The sequence below is a fragment of the Salvelinus sp. IW2-2015 genome, linkage group LG13 (genome assembly GCF_002910315.2).
Source record: "Salvelinus sp. IW2-2015 linkage group LG13, ASM291031v2, whole genome shotgun sequence".
In the NCBI taxonomy this organism is placed as follows: Eukaryota; Metazoa; Chordata; class Actinopteri; order Salmoniformes; family Salmonidae; genus Salvelinus; species Salvelinus sp. IW2-2015.
In genome coordinates this window covers 48,467,490-48,487,669 of record NC_036853.1, presented here as the reverse complement: position 1 = coordinate 48,487,669, position 20,180 = coordinate 48,467,490, and the positions used below count along the sequence as shown (strand labels likewise).

The following is a 20,180-nucleotide window of genomic DNA, read 5'->3' as shown; positions in this document are numbered from 1 at the left end:
CTGCATACAGGCCGCTTACAGCAAGCCCATAAAACAGATAGGGACTTCTCCTTAGTATCTGGGTCGTTCAGGTGGGTGTATAGGGTTGTGGACTGTTCCATCATTATAGGACCATAAATTATACATCTAATTTATTTATTTATTTAGAAATGTAGTTCCCCATGATAGGACAATAATAAATCAAATGTATCATTTATTTTAAAACTGTTCCACCATGACAGGACAATAAATAAATAAGATGTATAATTCATTATAAAATGTATATCCCTCATCTGCACAACATTGAAAGCTCTCTCACAACCTCTGCTCACAGACATACATTGGAAACCATTTCCTTTCTCACTCAACGCCACACTTTCCCACACACCACACCATTCATCTCAATACATACTGTGCCTTATGTCTGCTGTGTTTTTCTCTCCACCATGTTGAATTAGTGCTTTTGTGTTCCAATTAGTTATAGCTTTTCTATCCATCTTCAAATATGGATTGTAATAATACAACAAAAATATATAAACAGGGATAGAATTGTGTGTTTCATTATTTGCCTCTATGAGAACTTCGTAATTTTTTGATGAAAACGTGTTAGTTGATGTGATACTATGCACATGTGAGTTGATTTGATTATTTCACACTCTAATGTTTTTAAATTCAAAGGCATGGTCCCACACGTAAGAAAAATAATTAATAAAGACCTGTGTCCTATCTGCAAAGAGTCTCAGAGTAGGAGTGCTGATCTTTCCACATGATCTAAAAGGCAAAACTGATTCTAGATCAGAACTCCTACTCAAAGAGGCTTTGTGGATACAGGCCCTGACCTAATACCATTCAGCCAGTAGTTCAGTGGGCTCACCTCAGTGAGACTGTGTGTGGTCCTGTGCTGCTCAGCTGGTTCCTCTGTGGTTTCAGGAGGAGGTGTAGTCTGGTTGTCCTCCATGACCATGGTCTCCTCAGGGTTCCCCAGACCCTCCTCATTCACCAGCACCATGTCTGGACCCTCCTCCTCCTAGAAGAGACAGGTGATACAGATTACACAGACATACAATGTACACACAGATAATAAAACACAACATGGAAGGGCCATACTTGCTACATGAAACAATTAATTTAGTCTCAATGTGCATCAGCCAATTAAAATAGTTGATTTAATTGCACATAAAACGCTAAACAACTGCTCCTCGGGCGCCGATGACGTGGATGTCGTTTAAGGCAGCCCCCTGCACCTCTCTGATTCAGAAGGGTTGGGTTAAATGCGGAAGACGCATTCAGTTGTACAACTGACTAGATATCCCCCTTTCCCTTTCATTACATTTTAGCTGGTCCGATCAGATAACCTGGCACACGTTAGCCTTATGCTAATCTCACCAGTTGGCAGTGATTATTTCTGGTAACAAATTCCACATCATCCTATCAAAGAACTTAGACTTATTATCCACAAACCAATGGCATTTCTTAAAATAAGTAAATTACAAATTCAAGGTTTACTTTTGTTCCATTACGGCTAGGTCTGTAAAGTGCTGTGTCCCAATATTCCATGATGATGCATCCTTGACTAGGCTACTACTTCGCATATGACAAAACAAAAGTTTTTGCCGGTCCTTTTCACATATATTCATATGCTTTCATAGCAATAAAGATGTAGAAGGATTATACAACAAGTTATATTCGCGTACATCGTAGAAGAAAGTTGAAGACGATGATTAATTGATTAATTGTTCAACAGTCTTATGGCTTGGGGGTAGAAGCTGTTAAGGAGCCTTTTGGTCCTAGATTTGGCGCTCCGGTACCACTTGCCGTATGGATTCAGAGAGAAAAGTCCATGACTTGGGTGAATGGAGTCTGACAATTCTTTGGGCTTTCCTCTGACACCGCCTGGTATACAGGTCCTGGATGGCAGGAAGCTTGGCTTCTGTTTATTAAAAACACACCATATGATAACCACACAACGTTTCAACTAAAAATCAGCATTAACTTGATTAACTGAATTAACTTTCTAATTAAAAGTATCTTGCGGAAAAAAATAGCTAGTTGAATGGAAGTAATGAAATTACATTTGTGAACATCATATAGCCTACACAGTACAAACACAATACGTAAAATACTTTTTTGGCATATACAGTACCAGTCACAAGTTTTCTACATTGTACAATAATAGTGTAGACATCAAAACTATGAAATAACACATGGAATCTTGTAGTAACCAAAAAAGTGTTAAACAAATCAAATTATTTGAAATACTTCAAAGTAACCACCCTTTGCCTTGATGACAGCTTTGCACACTCTTGGCATTCTCTCACCCAACTTCATGAGGTAGTCACCTGGAATGCATTTCAATTAACAGGTGTGCCTTGTTAAGTTAATTTATGGAATTTCTTTCCTTCTTAATGTGTTTGAGCCAATCAGTTGTGTAGTGACATGGTAGGGGTGGTATACAGAAGATAGCCCTATCTGGTAAAAAACCAAGTCCATACTATGGCAAGAACAGCTCAAATAAGCAAAGAGAAACGACAGCCCATCATTTCTTTAAGACATGAAGGTTAGTCAATCCGTAAAATTTCAAGAACTTTTAAAGTTTCTTCAAGTGCAGTCACAAAAACCATCAAGTGCTATCATGAAACTGGCTCTCATGAGGACCGCCACAGGAAAGGAAGACACAGAGTTACCTCTGCTGCAGAGGACAAGTTCATTAGACTTACCAGCCTCAGAAATTGCAGCCCATATAAATTATTCAGTTCAAGTAACAGACACATCAACATCAACTGTTCAGAGGAGACTGCGTGAATCAGGCCTTCATGGTCGATTGCTGCAAAGAAACCACTACTAAAGGACATCAATAATAAGAAGAGACTTGCTTTGGCCAAGAAACACGAGAATGGACATTAGACCGGTGGAAATCTGTCCTTTGGTCTGATGAGTCCAAATGTGAGATTTTTGGTTCCAACCGCTGTGTCTTTGAGGCGCATGTGTAGTTCCCACCGTGAAGCATGGAGGAGGTGGTGTGATGGTGCTTTGCTGGTGACACTGTCAGTGATTTATTTAGAATTCAAGGCATACTTAACCAGCATGGCTACCACAGCATTCTGCAGCAATACGCCATCCCATCTGGTTTGCGCTTAGTGGGACTATCATTTGTTTTTCAACAGGACAAAGACTCAAAAACAAACCTCCAGGTTGTGTAAGTGCTATTTGACCAAGGAGAGTGATGGAGTGCTGCATCAGATAACCTGGCCTCCACAATCACCCGACCTCAACCCAATTGAGATGGTTTGGGATGAGTTGGACCGAAGAGTGAAGGAAACGCAGTTAACAAGTGCTCAGCATATGTGGGAACTCRTTCAAGACTGTTGGAAAAGCATTCCTCATGAAGCTGGTTGAGAGAATGCCAAGACTATGCAAAGCTGTCATCAAGGCAAAGGGTGGCTACTTTGAAGAATCTAAAATATATTTTGATTTGTTTAACACTTTTTTGGTTACTACACGATTCCATATGTGTGTGTTATTTCATAGTTTTGATGCCTTCACTATTACTCTACAATGTAGAAAATAGTTTTTTTTTAATGGAATGAGTAGGTGTGTCCAAACTTTGACTGGTACTGTATGTATACACACACACACACACACACACTTTGTATCCTTCATTTACTCAAGTGTTTCTATTATTTTACTTGTTTATTAATAATATTAATTATTCTTGCAAAATTGCTCAAATTCAGCTATTTTGATTGGGAATAACTGATGAACAGCAATATTCAAACATTGTCTCAGATTTAAGTCAGGATCACTCAACACCTCTTAAAGTCATTCTGGTYTGTATTTGGCATTAAAATGTGTYTAATTTGTGAAAAATACAACTATTGCWGGGTTAGGTATTCAGAAAACTGAGGCAGGGTTTCCTCTGACCTTTTAGTACCCGATCCCTGCCGGTGACGTACATGATGCTTCCACCACAATACTTTAACTTTCTAAATCCAATGTAAACCCTTTTTAGACTTAATTTTAAAGGCAGCAAAATGTGAAGGCAAAGTATATCACTAAGCAAAGTATATCACACAATGTATACATGCAATATTCTACCCAGCAATATTCAATACTGAAATCTGTTCCTCTTGTTACTCCAAATGCATCGGTGGATATGTTTTGCTGACAACAATGAAAATTATTCTTTGTCTTCAATGCAGTGTTTGATCTAAATGTCAGTAGCTATCGAGTGAAATGGTAATTCTGCTGGTGTATCCTGAGGTAGCTCCTCTGAGAACTTCTTCCCACAGTGAGTACAGGCGAACGGCTTCTCTCCCGTGTGGACCTTCAGGTGGTCCTGGCGGGAAAACCTCTTCTCACACTGGGGGCAGCTGTAGGGTTTCTCCCATGTGTGGACCCTCTGGTGCCTCTTCAAGGTGCAAGCCTGAGCGAAGTGCATGTGACTCTGAATACAGCTGAAGGGTTTCACCCGTGTGGACTCTCTGGTGGATCTCCACCCTATGAAGGCAGCTAAAGCCTTTGTTACAGAACATGCTGAGGAACCGCTTCTCTTTACTATTGCCTGATGTTGCTCGACCTCCCTGCGTCTGGGCTCTAGCCCTGTTGTTTGAGGTCAATACCTGATCAAAAAGGACACGGCCGTGTGAATCGGAAGGTGCCATCGACATGGACACTGGTTCGCGATCCCTAAACGCATGTAAAAGGGAGTGGGTGAGGACATTTGGATTGATCTCTAAGCTTCCCCTGTAATCTAAGAAATATTTGCAGTGCGACTGTCTGTCTCCTGGGTGACTATCTGCATTCCATGTTGGAGGAGCGTCACCCTCCACTGTCAAAGTCATTTCATCTACCAATGACTACAACCTCCCCTTTCTTATCTAGGCAACCTTCAGAGTATACAATACAACTGTACTGGATTCATTCCCCTCTAGACAGATCATTCTGCCTCTAAAACCAAGGGCATGTTGCCAMGGTCCATCTCTGTAGTGTAAGAACAAGATAGACACTGGTGTTGATGATCTAACGCCTCACCATCTCCAGGGGAATGAACCGTCCTCTGGCTCTGGTGAAATACCAGTAAATTCTCTTGAGCCGGGAGCAGGAGGACAGCCCAGTGGCCACAGATCTGTGGTCAGATCCTGTGTAGGATTCTGTGTGTTACAGTTAAAGTCTTGGTGTCTGTCTCGGACTTAAGGACGGCATTCCGCGTTCCACTGACCTCCATGATGCTGTGCCGGGTCCTGGCGGTGGTGGATAGGTCCTCCGTAGCTACAGGGTGTGCCACTCCAGCTGCTGCGCCAGTCTGGATGTCAGTGCTGGGTCGTGGGTCCTCCTCTCCTCCAGTCCTCTCCTGTTTGACCCCAGGATCTGCATCCTCTGCAGACTGACACAAGAATAGAGGAGGTTATTACCAGGAATGGGAGCGTTTATTCGAATATCCGAATGGAGGTTAGTATTTGAATACTTGCAACAGTATTCATTTTGGAAGGGAAAAAACATCTTAGGCGTATTTTAACTATGAAAAGGCTTTGTCTCAAATAAATACAATTATATTTTTAATAGTGAAAATATTTCAAATGCCCATCCCCAGTTATTACATGAGTAGAATTGGATAACAATGTCATATTGAAGTCTCACAGATAAATGAGGATGTAAGCAAGTGAATAGCTGAGGGGAGCCTCAGGGGCCTGTTAGGGAGGTATTTTCGTCGATAGGATTACTTGTACTGCCTCTGCTGTCAAGTCCCCCCAAAAACGTTCAGCTGCACTTACAATGATTCCGATTTCCTCTCCGTTTGTGCTGTGCAGTTAATGACCATTGTAATAAATGCAACAAAGCACACCTTTTTACACACACATTCACTGATGCAGGCTCTACTACCATTGCATCTACAGCTCTACTCGTTCCTTCAACTCTTCTCACCACCGCCAGGTAGGAGACACGCTGGACAGCCCTTACTTTTGCCACTTCTGTCTCCTTCACTCTAACAGGGCAATCTGGGTATTGGCATAAGATACTCTTCCCGTCTGCATACACTTGACACCTTACCAAATATTTTGCATTTATGGCACTGATGGGGTTTGTGCATGTAGGCTCTTAAAGGGTWTRTCACATAGCCCAACTTCACATGAGAAGGGAGAAACTAGATGAAGTGAATTTCTTTACTTAATCTACCATACGGGTCTGTCAACCTGCACCAACAACTCCACCTACTTCCTCAGGTATAAAATCTGCACACACTATGCGCCACCCCAGATAACCCTGTTGATAGGCGCTCTGCTTTGAAGATCCATACACAAAACATTCCACTCATATCTTCTTGAGGCACAATGTACACCTCTTCTACTCCGCAGACACACAAAAAATTTAAATAAACCCACTTCTTTTGACTCTGACACCACTTCACCCAACGCATTCCATGACATCTATCAAGACTTAAAACGGATCTCCAAAACACTCACTCAGACTAAAGACGAGTCTAGGGGTTTCCACAACAACTTTACTTCTGTTTCCTTTGTTTTTCGCCACTGAAACCCACTCAATCTCATCTTCACTCGCCAGCAGTTTCAAACAAAACAATAGTTTCCGCCATCTTCCTCACCTCATGGCTTTCCATACTCAGACCACTTGTGTTTACACTGAACAGAAAGGATTTATATTAAAGATGAGATCCTAAAGGAGAAGACAGACTTCCTATTAGACAACCACCAGAGGGGTCTCCCACCACTCTCTGTGAAGGCTGAAGTCCAGGGTGACCTGCTCTGTTCATCATTGATACTGTGGTGTTTGTATCATAGGAACAGGAGAGTCTCTATCAGCCCCAGGCCCTGCTACATCCCCGCACTGAGACTGTGAAGAGAAGGGTCTGGGCTGAGGACTGGATCCCTGATTGCAGACTCGGCCCCATGACTGAGGTTGTTCAGTCCACCTGTCCACTGGTTGTGTTCTGTGTGGTGGTGGAGTTTTTGTCCCTTGTGGTTCGGTCCTGGTTCCGACTCGGGAAGGAAAAGTGAAGGCTCCTGATCCAGGGTCCTGATCCAGAGCCAGGGTTTGTGACCAGCCGCTTCAGAGGTCCAGTCTCTACCCCCAGCAACACCGGATATCAGCAGGTCCTCATGGACTGCAGACTGTAAACACTAATTGTACAGAAGAGCATATAAAGGTTTATATAAGAAACTCTTTGCTGTACACACAGAAACAAAATGTTTTTAAATCACAGTCAAGCCCATCTAACACTGTGATTCAAATAACTTATAATACGAAGCCATTGGAGTTTCTAAAAAAAAATGTCCATAACATGTTTATTCAATAATTAAGTATAATGTTTTGGTTCAGTTGAAACTCAGACCCTGCAATGATACAAAAATAACCAYGTCAGTCAGTACAGAGTAAATGTTGCATTTAATTTCAACAAAATGGTCACACACATGCATAACGTGAAGTACAATASTTTTACTGCACAAAACAATACATGAAGAGTAGAATAACATTTCTCAATATGGTAACACTTTACTTTTTCTGGAACCAAGTGGCTGCGGTTCCAGATTTTCTGAAACCCAAATTGCTGTTGCTAAAAATACAGAGATTTCTGCGCATGCGGGATCTACTAGCCTTCTCCTTTCAGTTGCTGCTCAGTGCTGAGTCACTCTAACTCCACTGCCGCTTGTACACAAAACAGAACAGTTATTTGTCTTTAACAGTCTAGCAKTGTTCTTCTTTCATCATCATTACAAAGAACGGCTAAACAGGAGGCAGACTCCTGGCTATATGGCAGCATAACTTTAAAGATTATATCATCACATCAAACGCAAATTGTTTTGTCCCAATGCAATGTGTAGACGGTCTTGTTTGAGACTATTGCTACGGCAATATCCGTTACACCAGACAGAGAAGGTTGTAGCCTTCATACATATTTTTGGAACGTTCATTCAAATCGCAGCTGTTCAGACATGAGGCAAAGACCGGCTACATTATCATATCGCTCAAATTGGTTTTGGGTCCAGAAGAGGGTGACTAAATAAAGAAACGTGAACATGAGTAAATAACACATGCACAGAATGTAATTTGGATCCTTAGATTTGAGAAAGACCTTTCCAGAGGGGTGAAGCAGGGATAAACTCCATATTCGTAGCCTCTGCCTTCCTGTACATTTGGTACCCRCGCTTTGAGAACATTTATTTGAGAATACTTCGGAAAAGGTTCAACATTACATTACACATCTTCATGTCAAGTAAACATGAATTAAGGCACTATCATTTCCGCATTATAACAGGACAAGGTTATCACTTTATCAGAGAAGCATTTTTACAGACGCCATCACACCAACCATGCCTCATCATACTCATTCTTTCCTCAGTTCACCTCATCCAGTTCCCTACTACATKCAAAACCAACAGAATTAACTACTAACAAACTAACTAGTACTACATAACATGTTACTATACACTATACATGGGCCATGTGCATTTTCTGCTGGTCTTTCCTGAGATAGCTCCTCTCTGAGAAACTCATTGTCTCCCGTGTGGACCTTCAAGTGCATCTTCAGATGGTGCTGGTGGGAGAACCTTTTGTTACACTGGGGGCAGATATTTGGTTTCTCCCYTGTGGACCCTCTGGTGCCTCTTCAGGCTGGACGAGTGGGAGAAACWGACCCGGCACAGGTGGCAGCTGAAAGGTTTCTCRCCTGTGTGAACCCTCTGGTGCCTCTTCAGGTGACAKGCTTCAGCAAAGCGCATCTGACACTGGGTACAGCCAAATGGTTTCTCCCCTGTGTGCATCCTCTTATGGATCTCCACCTGTTTGGGGAAACTGAAGGCTTTCCCACAGAATGAACACGAGAAGCGCTTATCTTTGCCATTAGATCTGCTGATAGCGTTACTACTGTCATTTGTCAATGGGCTTGTATAGCCATTTATTGTTGAGGGACTGACATTGTCTGAGGTCTGGTTTAACATAAGGAGAGGAGGACGAAGGTCAGGCAGTGTCTGTGTTGTTGCAGGGTCCATGTTCCAGTTGATAGATCCTATAGAAGGCAGGCTGAAGGCWGCAACTGTTAGGGGGTTAACCTGAGGCGCCATCAGTCTCTCTGAATCACAACTATAGGAGCAGGACGGAGCATAGCTAGCCAAGTCTGTGTCTGTTCTCTCCCGCCGAATATGGATACCTCCCCGTCCCCGTAGATCAAATCTACGCCTTGCCCTGGTCTCTGCCAGTCTGTTGTCATGGAGACTTTGTTCGGTCGTTGTTCTGTGTTCGACTGTRTGTTTATGGTTGTGGTTAACAGTGTTGTTCCCCAGCCCTGAGTTGAAGACGCTGTCCCATCCACTAACCTCCACTARGTCACCAGTGATCCTGGCCTGCTCAGTGATGTCCTCCCCCAGGCCCTTGGCTGCACCCATCTGGGTATGGGAATCAAAGATGGCCACCCAGTCTCCTCTGTTAGCCTCCAGCCAACCACCTGTAGGAAGATGTTAGAWAATAGACTTTAAAAACATGTTGTRGTCAAGTTCATACATTAATGTGTGTTTTTGTATGTAAACATACGTTGCATTGATTTCATTTTATGAATGAAGAAAATTCCTGTTAAAGATCTATTACTGTATGTAGGCTATATGTATTTCTCCCTTACTTTGCACCCCCATCTTTAGTCCACTCAGCAGATCAATGCTCTCTGGTCCGTCTTCTATTGTCTCCTCTTTGACCAGCAGCAGATCAGGCTTTCCATCCTCCATGTCTACTGACTGTAAGAGATACAGTGTGAGAGGATGTTAGATCAAGAAATCTGATATGAGCACCCTGCTATGGAGCATCTTCTGATTGGGCAATGACGGACTGCTATGAGTACTATGCAAACATGTTAGTTAATTTGATTACTTGACACTCTTTAATGGTGTGATAATTAAAAGGCATGGTCCCACACTTAAAGCAAAAATAATCTAGACCTGGGACAGTATCCAGAGTATAAGTGCTGATCAAGGATCAGTTCCCTACCTGTCTATGGGAACATTACATTTTTAGTCTTATTCATTATGATCTGAAAACCGATCCTAGATCAGCACTGCTGCTTTTTGAAAACAGGCCCTGACCTAATACTATTCAGCCAGTAGTTCATAGTGGGCTCACTTCAGTGAGACTGTGTGTGGTCCTGTGCTGCTCAGCTGGTTGCTCTGTGGGTTCAGGAGGTGTAGTCTGGTTGCCCTCCATGACCATGMTCCCCTCAGGGTTCCCCAGACCCTCCTCACACCCCTCCTCCTTCACCAGCAGCACCTCTGGACCCTCCTCCTCCTGGAAGASAGAGGTGATGCAGATTACACAGACATACACTCCCTCAGGTACGTACACACACAGAGATAAACACACTTTCAACATCCCCACTACATTTGAGTCCTATACTGTTATAGTTATAGAATGACTTCATTATTTTTAAACCCATCATGCTGGACATAAATATGTTGTGGGTAAAAAYAAATCAGCTGAAGCCTGGTAAAGATCCATCCAGTCCTGCTAGTTATAGACCTATTGCACTTACATCAAATCTCTGTATACTAATGGAAAAGTTGATTGTGGGTAGATTGTTGTATTATCTGGAACATAGGGATCTATTAAGTCCATCTCAGAGTGGATTCAGAAAAATAAGGACTATCCTTCATGTATTGGTTACAATTAGTACTGCAGTGACCAAAGCTTTGGCAATGAAGGAAGTGATGTCAATTGTATATTTTTACATAGAAAAAGAATTTGATACAATGTGGAGGGAAGGGCTACTGGTTCAATTGAATGTGTGTATAGGTGGGAGAATGTACAACTGGATAATGGATTTCTTGTTTGACCGAACCTTCCAGGTCAGGTTGGGATCGGAGTTATCAAGAGAATATGAGGTGGAAAATGGAACTCCACAGGGTAGCACCATTAGTCCCACCTTATTCAGGTTGATACAGGGTATCGTGGCGGCCTTATATGCAGATGATGGTGCCATTGTAATAGATAAAAGGCAAGGAGCTGTTTTAGCAGTAGAGGAATGATCCTTATCATGGTGTTTCAAGTTATCTGTATCCAAATCTTGTTTGCTAACAAAAAGACATAGGAAGGTGTCAGTGTTCGATTATATGGACAATGATTGAAAAGGGTTGCAGAATTTAAGTATTTGGGGCTATGGTTTGATGAAAAGCTTACATGGAGATGTCATATTACAWGTATTGAGACTAAATGTAAGAAAGTATTCAATCTTATGAGGACAATAGTTGTGCATGACTGGGGGGCAGATATGCAATCTTTTGGCCCAGAGATTGGGGAAATGGTTGATYAATATGGACTCAGGGACCTTGTTATTAGGCCATCTGTGGCAATAGGAACTGTGCCACTGTGGTTTTATACAAGAACATACAGTATGTTGATCTTAGCCTAATCCAACGGTTCCCACACTCGGTCCTCTGGACCCCAAAGAGTSCACGTTTTGGTTTTTGCTGTAGCACTCCACTAAGCCTACTGGATGACAAATTGTTTTTAACCAAGACAGAATAYCTTACTTTTTCGTACATAACATAGGTAGAGCATGTCCCCTTATTGTATGGGACACTTTTAAGAGGGAATGCAATTCAACAAAAARATTTTAGGTCAAAAGAGTTKATCTGAAAAAGAAAATAGAGGAACTAACAGTAGAGATAAATAGCTATAAAAACAGTACCATAGAGGCTCAGAGTAAGTTAGAGGAAAAACAAAAATATATGGAGGAACGTATTCAAGAAAGACCAAGTGTAATATATTGTAAAAATAAACCGAACTGGATGGAATATCGGGAAAAATGAACCAAATAAAAAAAAATCTTCGACATTGAAATGCTACCAAAACTATTTTACAGAAACTTGTTACAAATAACGTATTCAATGACTCACCAAACAATATTTTAAAAGAGGAAGGAAAGTACTTTTAAGCATATGTTTCCATTTCAGTCTCCTCCATTTCAACTAAAGGAAGTTAATTGTAAGATTAGTTTTCTATTAATAGTATAAAATTAACAGTTATACAGAAAGACTAATGTGAAGGCCTAATTAGAGGAGGAAATGATAGATGCAATTAAAGTCTCAAGTCTGGGAAAACTCTATGGCTGGATGACATACCAGTTGAAGTATATCCCCCAAAAAATGTATTTACTCCAAGGTCTGTTATTAACATGTTTTAACCACTCCTATAAAGATGACCAGATACTCTGCAAGAATGTCTTATTTAACTATTACTGAAACAGGACCCAGATGGTGAATATAAAGATTGAGTCCACCTAAAAAACTGGAGACCCCTTACACTCCAGTGTTGTGATGACAAAATCCTAGCAAATGCATAGCGCATAGAATTWAAAAAAGGTATTGTAGGTTATTATTCATCCTAATTAGACAGGTTTTACATGGACWATACAATGGAAATAATATACAGTGCATTTGGAAAGTATTCAGACCCCATGACTTTCTTCACATTTTGTTACTTTATAGCCTTATTCTAAAATGGATTAAAGTGTTTTCCCCCCCTGATCAATCTACACACAATAACAAAGCAAAAACGGGTTTTTAGAAATAAAACATTTAAAAAACGGATCACATTTACATAAGTATTCAGACCCTTTTTGCTTTGTTGAATCACCTTTGGCAGTGATTACAGCCTCGAGTCTTCCTGGTTATMACACTACAAGCTTTGCACACCTGTATTTGGGGAGTTTCTKCCATTCTTCTCTGCAGATCCTCTCAAGCTGTCAGGTTGTATGCATCGCTGCACAGCTATTTTCAGGTCTCTCCAGAGATTGGGTTGATGTCCGGATTCTGGCTGGAACACTCAAGGACATTCAAAGACTTGTCCCGAAGCCACTCCTGCATGGTCTTGGCTGTGTGCTTAGGGTTGTTGTCCTGTTGGAAGGTGAACCTTCGCCCAAGTCTGGAGCAGGTTTTCATCAAGGATCTCTCTGTACTCTGCTCCGTTCATCTCTCCCCTCAATCCTGACTAGTCTCCAAGTCCCTGCCTCTGAAAAACATCCTCACAGCATGCTGCCACCACCATGCTTCACCGTGGGGATGGTGTCAGGTTTCCTCCAGACGTGCCGCTTGACATTGAGGTCAAAGAGTTCAATCTTGGTTTCATCAGACCAGAGAATCTTGTTTCTCATGGTCTGAGAGTCCTTTAGGTTCCTTTTGGCAAACTCCAAGCGGGCTGTCATGTGCCTTTTACTGAGGAGTGGCTTCCGTCTGGCCACTCTACCATAAAGGCCTGATTGGTGAAGTGCTGCAGAGATRGTCGTCCTTCTGGGAGATTCTCCCATCTCCAAAGASGACCTCTAGAGCTCTGTCAGAGTTACCATCGGGTTCTTGGTCACCACCCTGACCAAGGCCTTTCTCCCCCGATTGCTCAGTTTTGCCGGGAAGCCAGCTCTAGGAAGAGTCTTGGTGGTTCTAAACTWKTTTKAWTTAAGAATAATGGAGGCCACTGTGTTCTTGGACCGTCAATGCTGCAGAKATTTTTTGGTACCTTTCCCCAGATCTGTGCCTTGACAAAATCCTGTCTCGGAGCTCTTACGGACAATTCCTTTGACCTCAGTGCATGTCAGAGCAAAAACCAAGCCATATCAACTGTGGGACCTTATATAGACAGGTGTGTGCCGTTCCAAATCATGTCCAATCAATTGAATTTACCACAGGTGGACTCCAATCAAGTTGTAGAAACATCTCAAGGATGATCAATGGAAACAGGATGCACCTGAGCTCAATTGAGTCTCATAGCAATGGGTCTGAATAATAAGGTATCGGTTTTACATTTTTAATATATGTGCAAAAACATCTAAAAACCTGTTTTCGCTTTGTCATTATGGGGTATTGTGTGTAGGTTGATGAGAGAAAAAAAACAATTTAATCGATTTTAGAATAAGGCTAACGTAACAAAATGTGAGAAAAAAAATCAAGGGGTCTGAATACTTTCCAAATGCACTGTAAGACAAGTACTGGAAACAATAGAACACTATGAAAAATCGGGGGAAAGGCCTTTGATAAAGTACGACTGGAATTTATATATAAATGCCTGGACTATTTTAATTTAGGAGAATCTCTTATAAAATGGGTTAAAGCAAGTCAAGTTCTTCCACACCGATCTCAACAAACTATTGATGTATGCACCTCGCATTGTGCACGCGGSCATTGTCATGCTGAAACAGGAAAGGMCCTTCCCCAAACTGTTGCCACAAAGTTGGAAGCAAAGAATCGTCTAGAATGTCGTAGCGTTAAGATTTCCCTTCACTGGAACTAAGAGGCCTCGCTGGAACCATGATAAACAGCCCCAGACCATTATTCCTCCTCCTAACTTCACATTTGGCACTATGCATTGGTGCAAGTAGCGTTCTCCTGGCATCCGCCAAACCCAGATTCATCCATCGGACTGCCAGATGGTGAAGTGTTATTCATCACTCCAGAGAACGCGTTTCCACTGCTCCAGAGTTCAATGGTGGCAAGTTTTACACCACTACAGCCAACGCTTGGCATTGCGAATGGTGATCTTYGGCTTGTGTGCGGCTGCTCSGCCATGGAAACCCATTTCATGATGCTGCCAATGAACAGTTATTGTMKTGACGGTGCTTCCAGAGAGAGTTTGGAACTCTGTAGTGAGTGTTGCAACCGAGAACAGACAATTTTTACACGCTACGCCCTTCAGCACTCGGCGGTCCCCTTCTGTGGCCTACCACTTTGTGGCTGCGRCGTTGTTGCTCCTAGACGTTTCTACTTTACAATAACATCACTTACAGTTGACCGGGGTAGCTCTTGCAGGGCAGAAATTTGACTGCCTTGTTGGAAAGGTGACATCCTGTGATGGTGCCACGTTGAAAGTCACTGAGCTCTTCAGGAAGGCCATTCTACTACCAATGTTTGTCTATGGAGATTGCATGGCTGTGTGCTCGATGTTATACACCTGTAAGCAACGGGTGTGGCCGAAATAGCCGAATCCACTCATTTGAAGGGGTGTCCACATACATTTGTATATATAGTTTATTATGGTTAAACTCAAATATACTAATTGATTAAAACAAAAATGGATTTAAAAAAAAAAAACTGTATAATCTTTGTAAATTACATCATTAATAGGACTGGTGGAGTTGTCACACATGCAGTTTACATAAATATATGGAAATGTCTGCTCTATCCAAAATTACAACCAACTGATTGCAGCATTACCGCAAAAATGGAGGAGGCAAGTGGAWAGGGGWGAAAGTAAGGACCAAAATTGGTTAAAGAAAATTGTGAGAAATAAAAAAGTATACCYGTTTCATTTAAGGACCTAAAAATGTACAGCTGCACAATACAGGCTGCAAAATGTCCTCCCAACTATTTTCGATGTACCGATTCCATGGCACATGGTTTATGAACTGATACACAAAACGACGCCGGATTTAAAACTTTGTTTTTCAATTGAAATTATTATACAAAATTCTTGCAACCAATAGAATGTTATATATATATATATATATATATATATATATGGGGGATACAACCATCCCAGCTCTGAAGATTTTGCTGCGAAGAGACAGAATCATTAGATCACTTCATTTTGGTACTACCCAGTAGCTGGTTGCAGGTTCAGGAATGGCTGAAAAAAATGCAACATTTACTTGGAGCTTACTCGTCAAATAGCATTGCTGGGTGATTTGATAAGTCAGTCAATCGATCATAAATACTCTTAGCAAAGGTGTTTAATTTACATTATGTAGAAACTGAGAATTGAAAGGGTTCAGAACTTTTGTAAAACATCACAGCGGAAAAATATATGAAATCAAAACTGGATGGTATTCAGAGATAGATGGGAGGGGCTGAGGGTAGCTGAAGGCTGGGACTGGATGGTGTTCAGAGATAGATGAGAGGGGTTGAGGGTAGCTAAAGGCTGGGTGTGAATACTTATGTAAATTTCATTTCTGTATTTAATTTTCAATACATTTGCTAAAATTTCAAAAAACATGTTTTCACTTTGTCATTATGGGGTATTCTGTGTGGGTGAGGAAAATAATCTAATGAATTTTGAATTCAGGCTGTAACACAACTAAATGTGGAATAAGTCAAGGGGTATTAATATTTGTTTTTTTGTAAGACATATTTTTACAATACAAAACACCCACAAACATCACCCCTACCCAGACCCATCTGCTCATACCCCCATCTCRAGTGCACACATCACTCTCTACCACATGGCCTCAAACTGCACCATTTTGTTTCTCTCCATTGCCGACGCACTTTCAACATTTAGATAATACAGCATTTGACCTTTCCATTTGTGTAATGTGAAAAGCGATCCAATGATTGTTCCATAGGGTTGTTAGTGAGTGATATTGGTTCTTGTAGAATACGTTCCACTTTCTTCCATATTGTTGAAGTGTTCTTAACTATGAAGTTAATGTTCTTAGCTTTATCCTTTGAAAATAGACACGTGAAAAGATTATGGGTATGAATACTTTCTGAAGGCGCAAGCCATGCATTACTTAGACTGCAAAGATGGGTTAGGCCTAGATTTTGTTATTTCATTTCTGTAAACTACTTAACAAACTAGGCTATATTGGAAATAAGTTATTTAAAGCTTTTAGGAATTTTTGCAAGATATTTGTTTTGCATCAACTGATAAAAAGGAGCCCACACGCAAACATTCATAGATTTGATCTTGGTGTCTGATCTAAGATGTCTCAAAGTGGTGTCATTCCCTATGGGATTAGTGATCATTCTATAATTTACTGCACAAGGTAAAAATAAAACATCTCTAACTGTTATGACACAATAACTGTGAGATATCTGAAACATGATAACAAAGATGCATTTATTGACCAATTGAGTAAAGTTAACTGGYACRCGGTACTTACATGTCTAGATATGGATTATAAAATATGAAAAACTAAAATAAAGATTTTGTTTTGGTGGTTTTGTTAAAAATAAACAGGATAGAACTATTTGAACAAATGTTTCTTAAGCATTGTGGATACTTTGCCTCCATGGAAAACTGTTAGAATTAAAGAACTGAACCTTGAATGAATCAGGAAATCATTGAGGCAATTAAATCAAGAAAAACWTATTTTCAAGAATATAACAGTACCGAAGATGAAGAGGCTCTAAATAGACACATAACCCTAAGGAACAAATCTAGTCAGATGAGGTAAAATTTGTGAAAATAGGAAGTTGTGGCAGTCACTAAACATAGTGATGGGAAGAATGCAGATTGTAAAAGCGTTGGTCTGGAGGTCAATGGGGAAATACAATTTGACAAGGAAGTGGTAGCTGATAGTTTCAATACCTTTTTCACAACAGTTYCCACAAATTTGGTTGAGAAGCTACTTGATTGTACTGGAGTGTCTGGTTATGGTCAGGTTTGGACACTATAGACGTTTTTGTGAGAAAACCGATTTGAGAGATGTCTCATGGTCTAACAAACACCGCTGTAGCTCGGCCACCTTCCACTGCAGATACGAAAGGCTGCTATTGGCGGATGCGGTGGATTGCGACGCAGCCCATACACTAAAAATATGATGTCTCTAACTTAAAAAGATTTTGATGGGGATTTTTTAAAATGCTAATTTAATTTCCATGCGGGCATCAAGTCTAGGGMTTTTTATCTCTGTAGCGTAAGAACAAGAGGGATCATTACCGCCAGTGTTTAACGCATCACCATAGCCATCCCCACGGGTATGGACCATCCTTTGGCTCTGATGAAATACCGGTAAATACTCCGGGAGCAGGAGGACAGCCCAGTCTCCCCAGGCCCAGTCTCTCTGGGTCTAATCTGTGGTCAGATCCTGTGTGTAAGAGCCTGTGTGTTAAAGTTAAAGTCTCTGTGTCTGTCTCAGACTTGAGGACAGTGTTCGGCATTCCACTGACCTCCGTGATGCTGCGTTGGGTCCTGGGAGGCTCTGGGGCGGTGTCCTCCGTGGCTACAGAGGGCTCTCCTGCCGCTCCAGTCTGGATGTCTCTGCTGCGCCGTGGGTCCACTTCTCCTTCAGACCTTTCCTGCTTGACCCCGGGACCTGCAGCTTCTCCATCTGCAGACTGACACAAGATGAGAGGAGGTTATTATCAGTACATGGGTTGAATTGGATAACAATGTCATAGGGAAGTCACAACCTACCCTATGGCAGATATATTAGGATGTACATGTAAGCAAGTGAATAGCTGAGGAGAGCCTTTCTGTTATAAACCGTCCACATTTGATCTACAAAGTAACTCATTTTTAATGCAACACTATTGCACTAACTTCTATCACAATAACATGCTGGGTTGAGGTTCCAGTCCCCTCATCAACAGTGATTGTTTGGTCATCTCTCCATGTATAGTGTCCTGCTGGCTTCACAAAGTTCCTGTGGCCTCCAGTAAGATGTCCTTCACCTGAGAGATGGGGGGGTTAGGTTAGCTACAGTCAATGCAACGGTATATTGTACACTATAGACACTGTCTAGAATTGGCAAGGATGTAAGGTAACACTTCTCATAACTTATTGATATACTATTTATAGATTMATGTATTATGTTCCATGCATCACAGTAAGTAAATCATTGAATAAAGAATAGGAAATGCAGTAAATCAATTATCTGGTTAGAATTTTGCTGTGGGTCATCTTTTATATGATGCGTGGGTTACAATGATGCCACAAGGAATACTCTTGTTGATGCTGTTAATTACCTTCCACAAGTAAGATATTCACACTGTGCTGTGTGAGTTCAGTAGCAACTAGCTACGGGTATACCGGTTCGTTAGTACGTGTTAGAATGCTTAGCTTTGGCACAAGATAAGCAGTGCTTTAATCCCGTTTCGTTAACCATCAAGCAAATGAAGACAATCACCAGACGCATGCCCACTATATATGAAATAACCATGAACAGTAGCCAATAGGATTACATGGGGCGTGCCAACACACGGTAAGCACAATAGGATCTCTATGGTTTGAGTTGCAATGACTGTACAATACCTATACTATGATATTGGCTCTTCTTTGCACAAGATAGCTAAGTAAATCAGGAGAATTATTGCATACTATCCWAAAACTGACCAAGACACACATCTGGGTAACACCTCAACATATGTGCAGAGGCGAACGGGTCGACAGGCACTGAGAAGAACCGCGACAGGCCGTGCCGCATCGGCCTGCAAAATGTACCTCTTGCCATTCCTTTGTATCGGTCGAGGATCTTGACACTACTGGGACGACTGGTGAGGACACGATCTCGTATTGTCCTCTCTGCGCGCTCCCGTGWCACCTTCAGTTCCAGTAGCTGTAGTTTCCTRCGCAATGCCCTGTTTTCTTTCTGGCTTTGAGTTATTTCCAAACGAAACACTGCATAGTCGTCGTCTACGAGTTTACAGARSTCTGCKACGGCTGCATTCGCTAGCACCTCCATYATGGAGGCTATTTCAGTGTGAAAACCCACACAGCTAGCCATTGTTAGCAGCTAGCTAGTTTTACCTAGATAACATATCAACCAAATCTTGTCTCCAACGTGAATTAAAGACTACATGGTTTAAGTATGTGTTATTGAACGTCTAAATAATAAAAAAGCTGACGTGGAAATGGTTCTTGGTCTTCTTTGTTATCACAGCGTTCCACATTTTGTTTGTGCATGCCGCCACCTACTGTACGGGAGTGTGTGGTCGACCACGTTATATTTTGTGATACAAAAATTAAAAGGGGTACATTTTAATGCACCACCAACTAACATTAAACCTATATATTACTAAATAAAAAATAAGAAAAACACCACCCCATTTCACTACTTTAACCCCAACTGATCCTACAACAGGCTGATGGCCTGGGGAGGACATGACTCATTTAAKCTCTCTTTCATATCGCCTGAGATCCCCAAGGATTGGAAAGCTGCCGCGGTCATCCCCCTCTTCAAAGGGGGAGACACCCTGGACCCAAACTATTACAGACCTATATCCATCCTGCCCTGCCTATCTAAGGTCTTCGAAAGCCAAGTTAATAAACAGATCACTGACCATCTCGAATCACACCGTACCTTCTCCGCTGTGCAATCCGGTTTCCGAGCCGGTCACGGGTGCACCTCAGCCACGCTCAAGGTACTAAATTTTAATTGAGAGCCAAGACCGCCCTCCACAGCATCTTACATGTTCGGTAGCCCTTGTTGAGACCGTTCAATACGGTTTCACCCGTTATGGTTTAGTATGGATTCGATTCCATGAGCAGACCCTAAC

At 41.6% G+C, this 20,180-nt stretch overlaps 1 protein-coding gene across 3 annotated transcripts in view; it reads right to left on the bottom strand.

The window, feature by feature from the left end:
- Nucleotides 1-19,956, bottom strand: part of LOC111971727 (uncharacterized) — a 69,919-nt gene extending 49,963 nt beyond the window's left edge. Inside the window, exons 1-8 of one of the 3 annotated variants that reach the window (XM_070446399.1) lie at nucleotides 19,126-19,954; nucleotides 18,226-18,356; nucleotides 17,853-18,020; nucleotides 10,102-10,263; nucleotides 9,608-9,719; nucleotides 9,309-9,436; nucleotides 5,198-5,362; nucleotides 854-1,006 (exon numbers count right to left, since the gene is read on the bottom strand). In XM_070446399.1, the coding sequence (XP_070302500.1) occupies nucleotides 854-1,006; nucleotides 5,198-5,362; nucleotides 9,309-9,436; nucleotides 9,608-9,719; nucleotides 10,102-10,263; nucleotides 17,853-18,020; nucleotides 18,226-18,356; nucleotides 19,126-19,408 (1,302 nt within the window). In that variant the 5' untranslated portion in view covers nucleotides 19,409-19,954. Of the gene's footprint in view, nucleotides 1-853; nucleotides 1,007-5,197; nucleotides 5,363-9,308; nucleotides 9,437-9,607; nucleotides 9,720-10,101; nucleotides 10,264-17,852; nucleotides 18,021-18,225; nucleotides 18,357-19,125 lie in introns of all 3 variants that reach the window. The other 2 variants (XM_023998563.2, XM_070446400.1) reach the window with 2 other exon arrangements.
- Nucleotides 19,957-20,180: the final 224 nt, after the last annotated feature.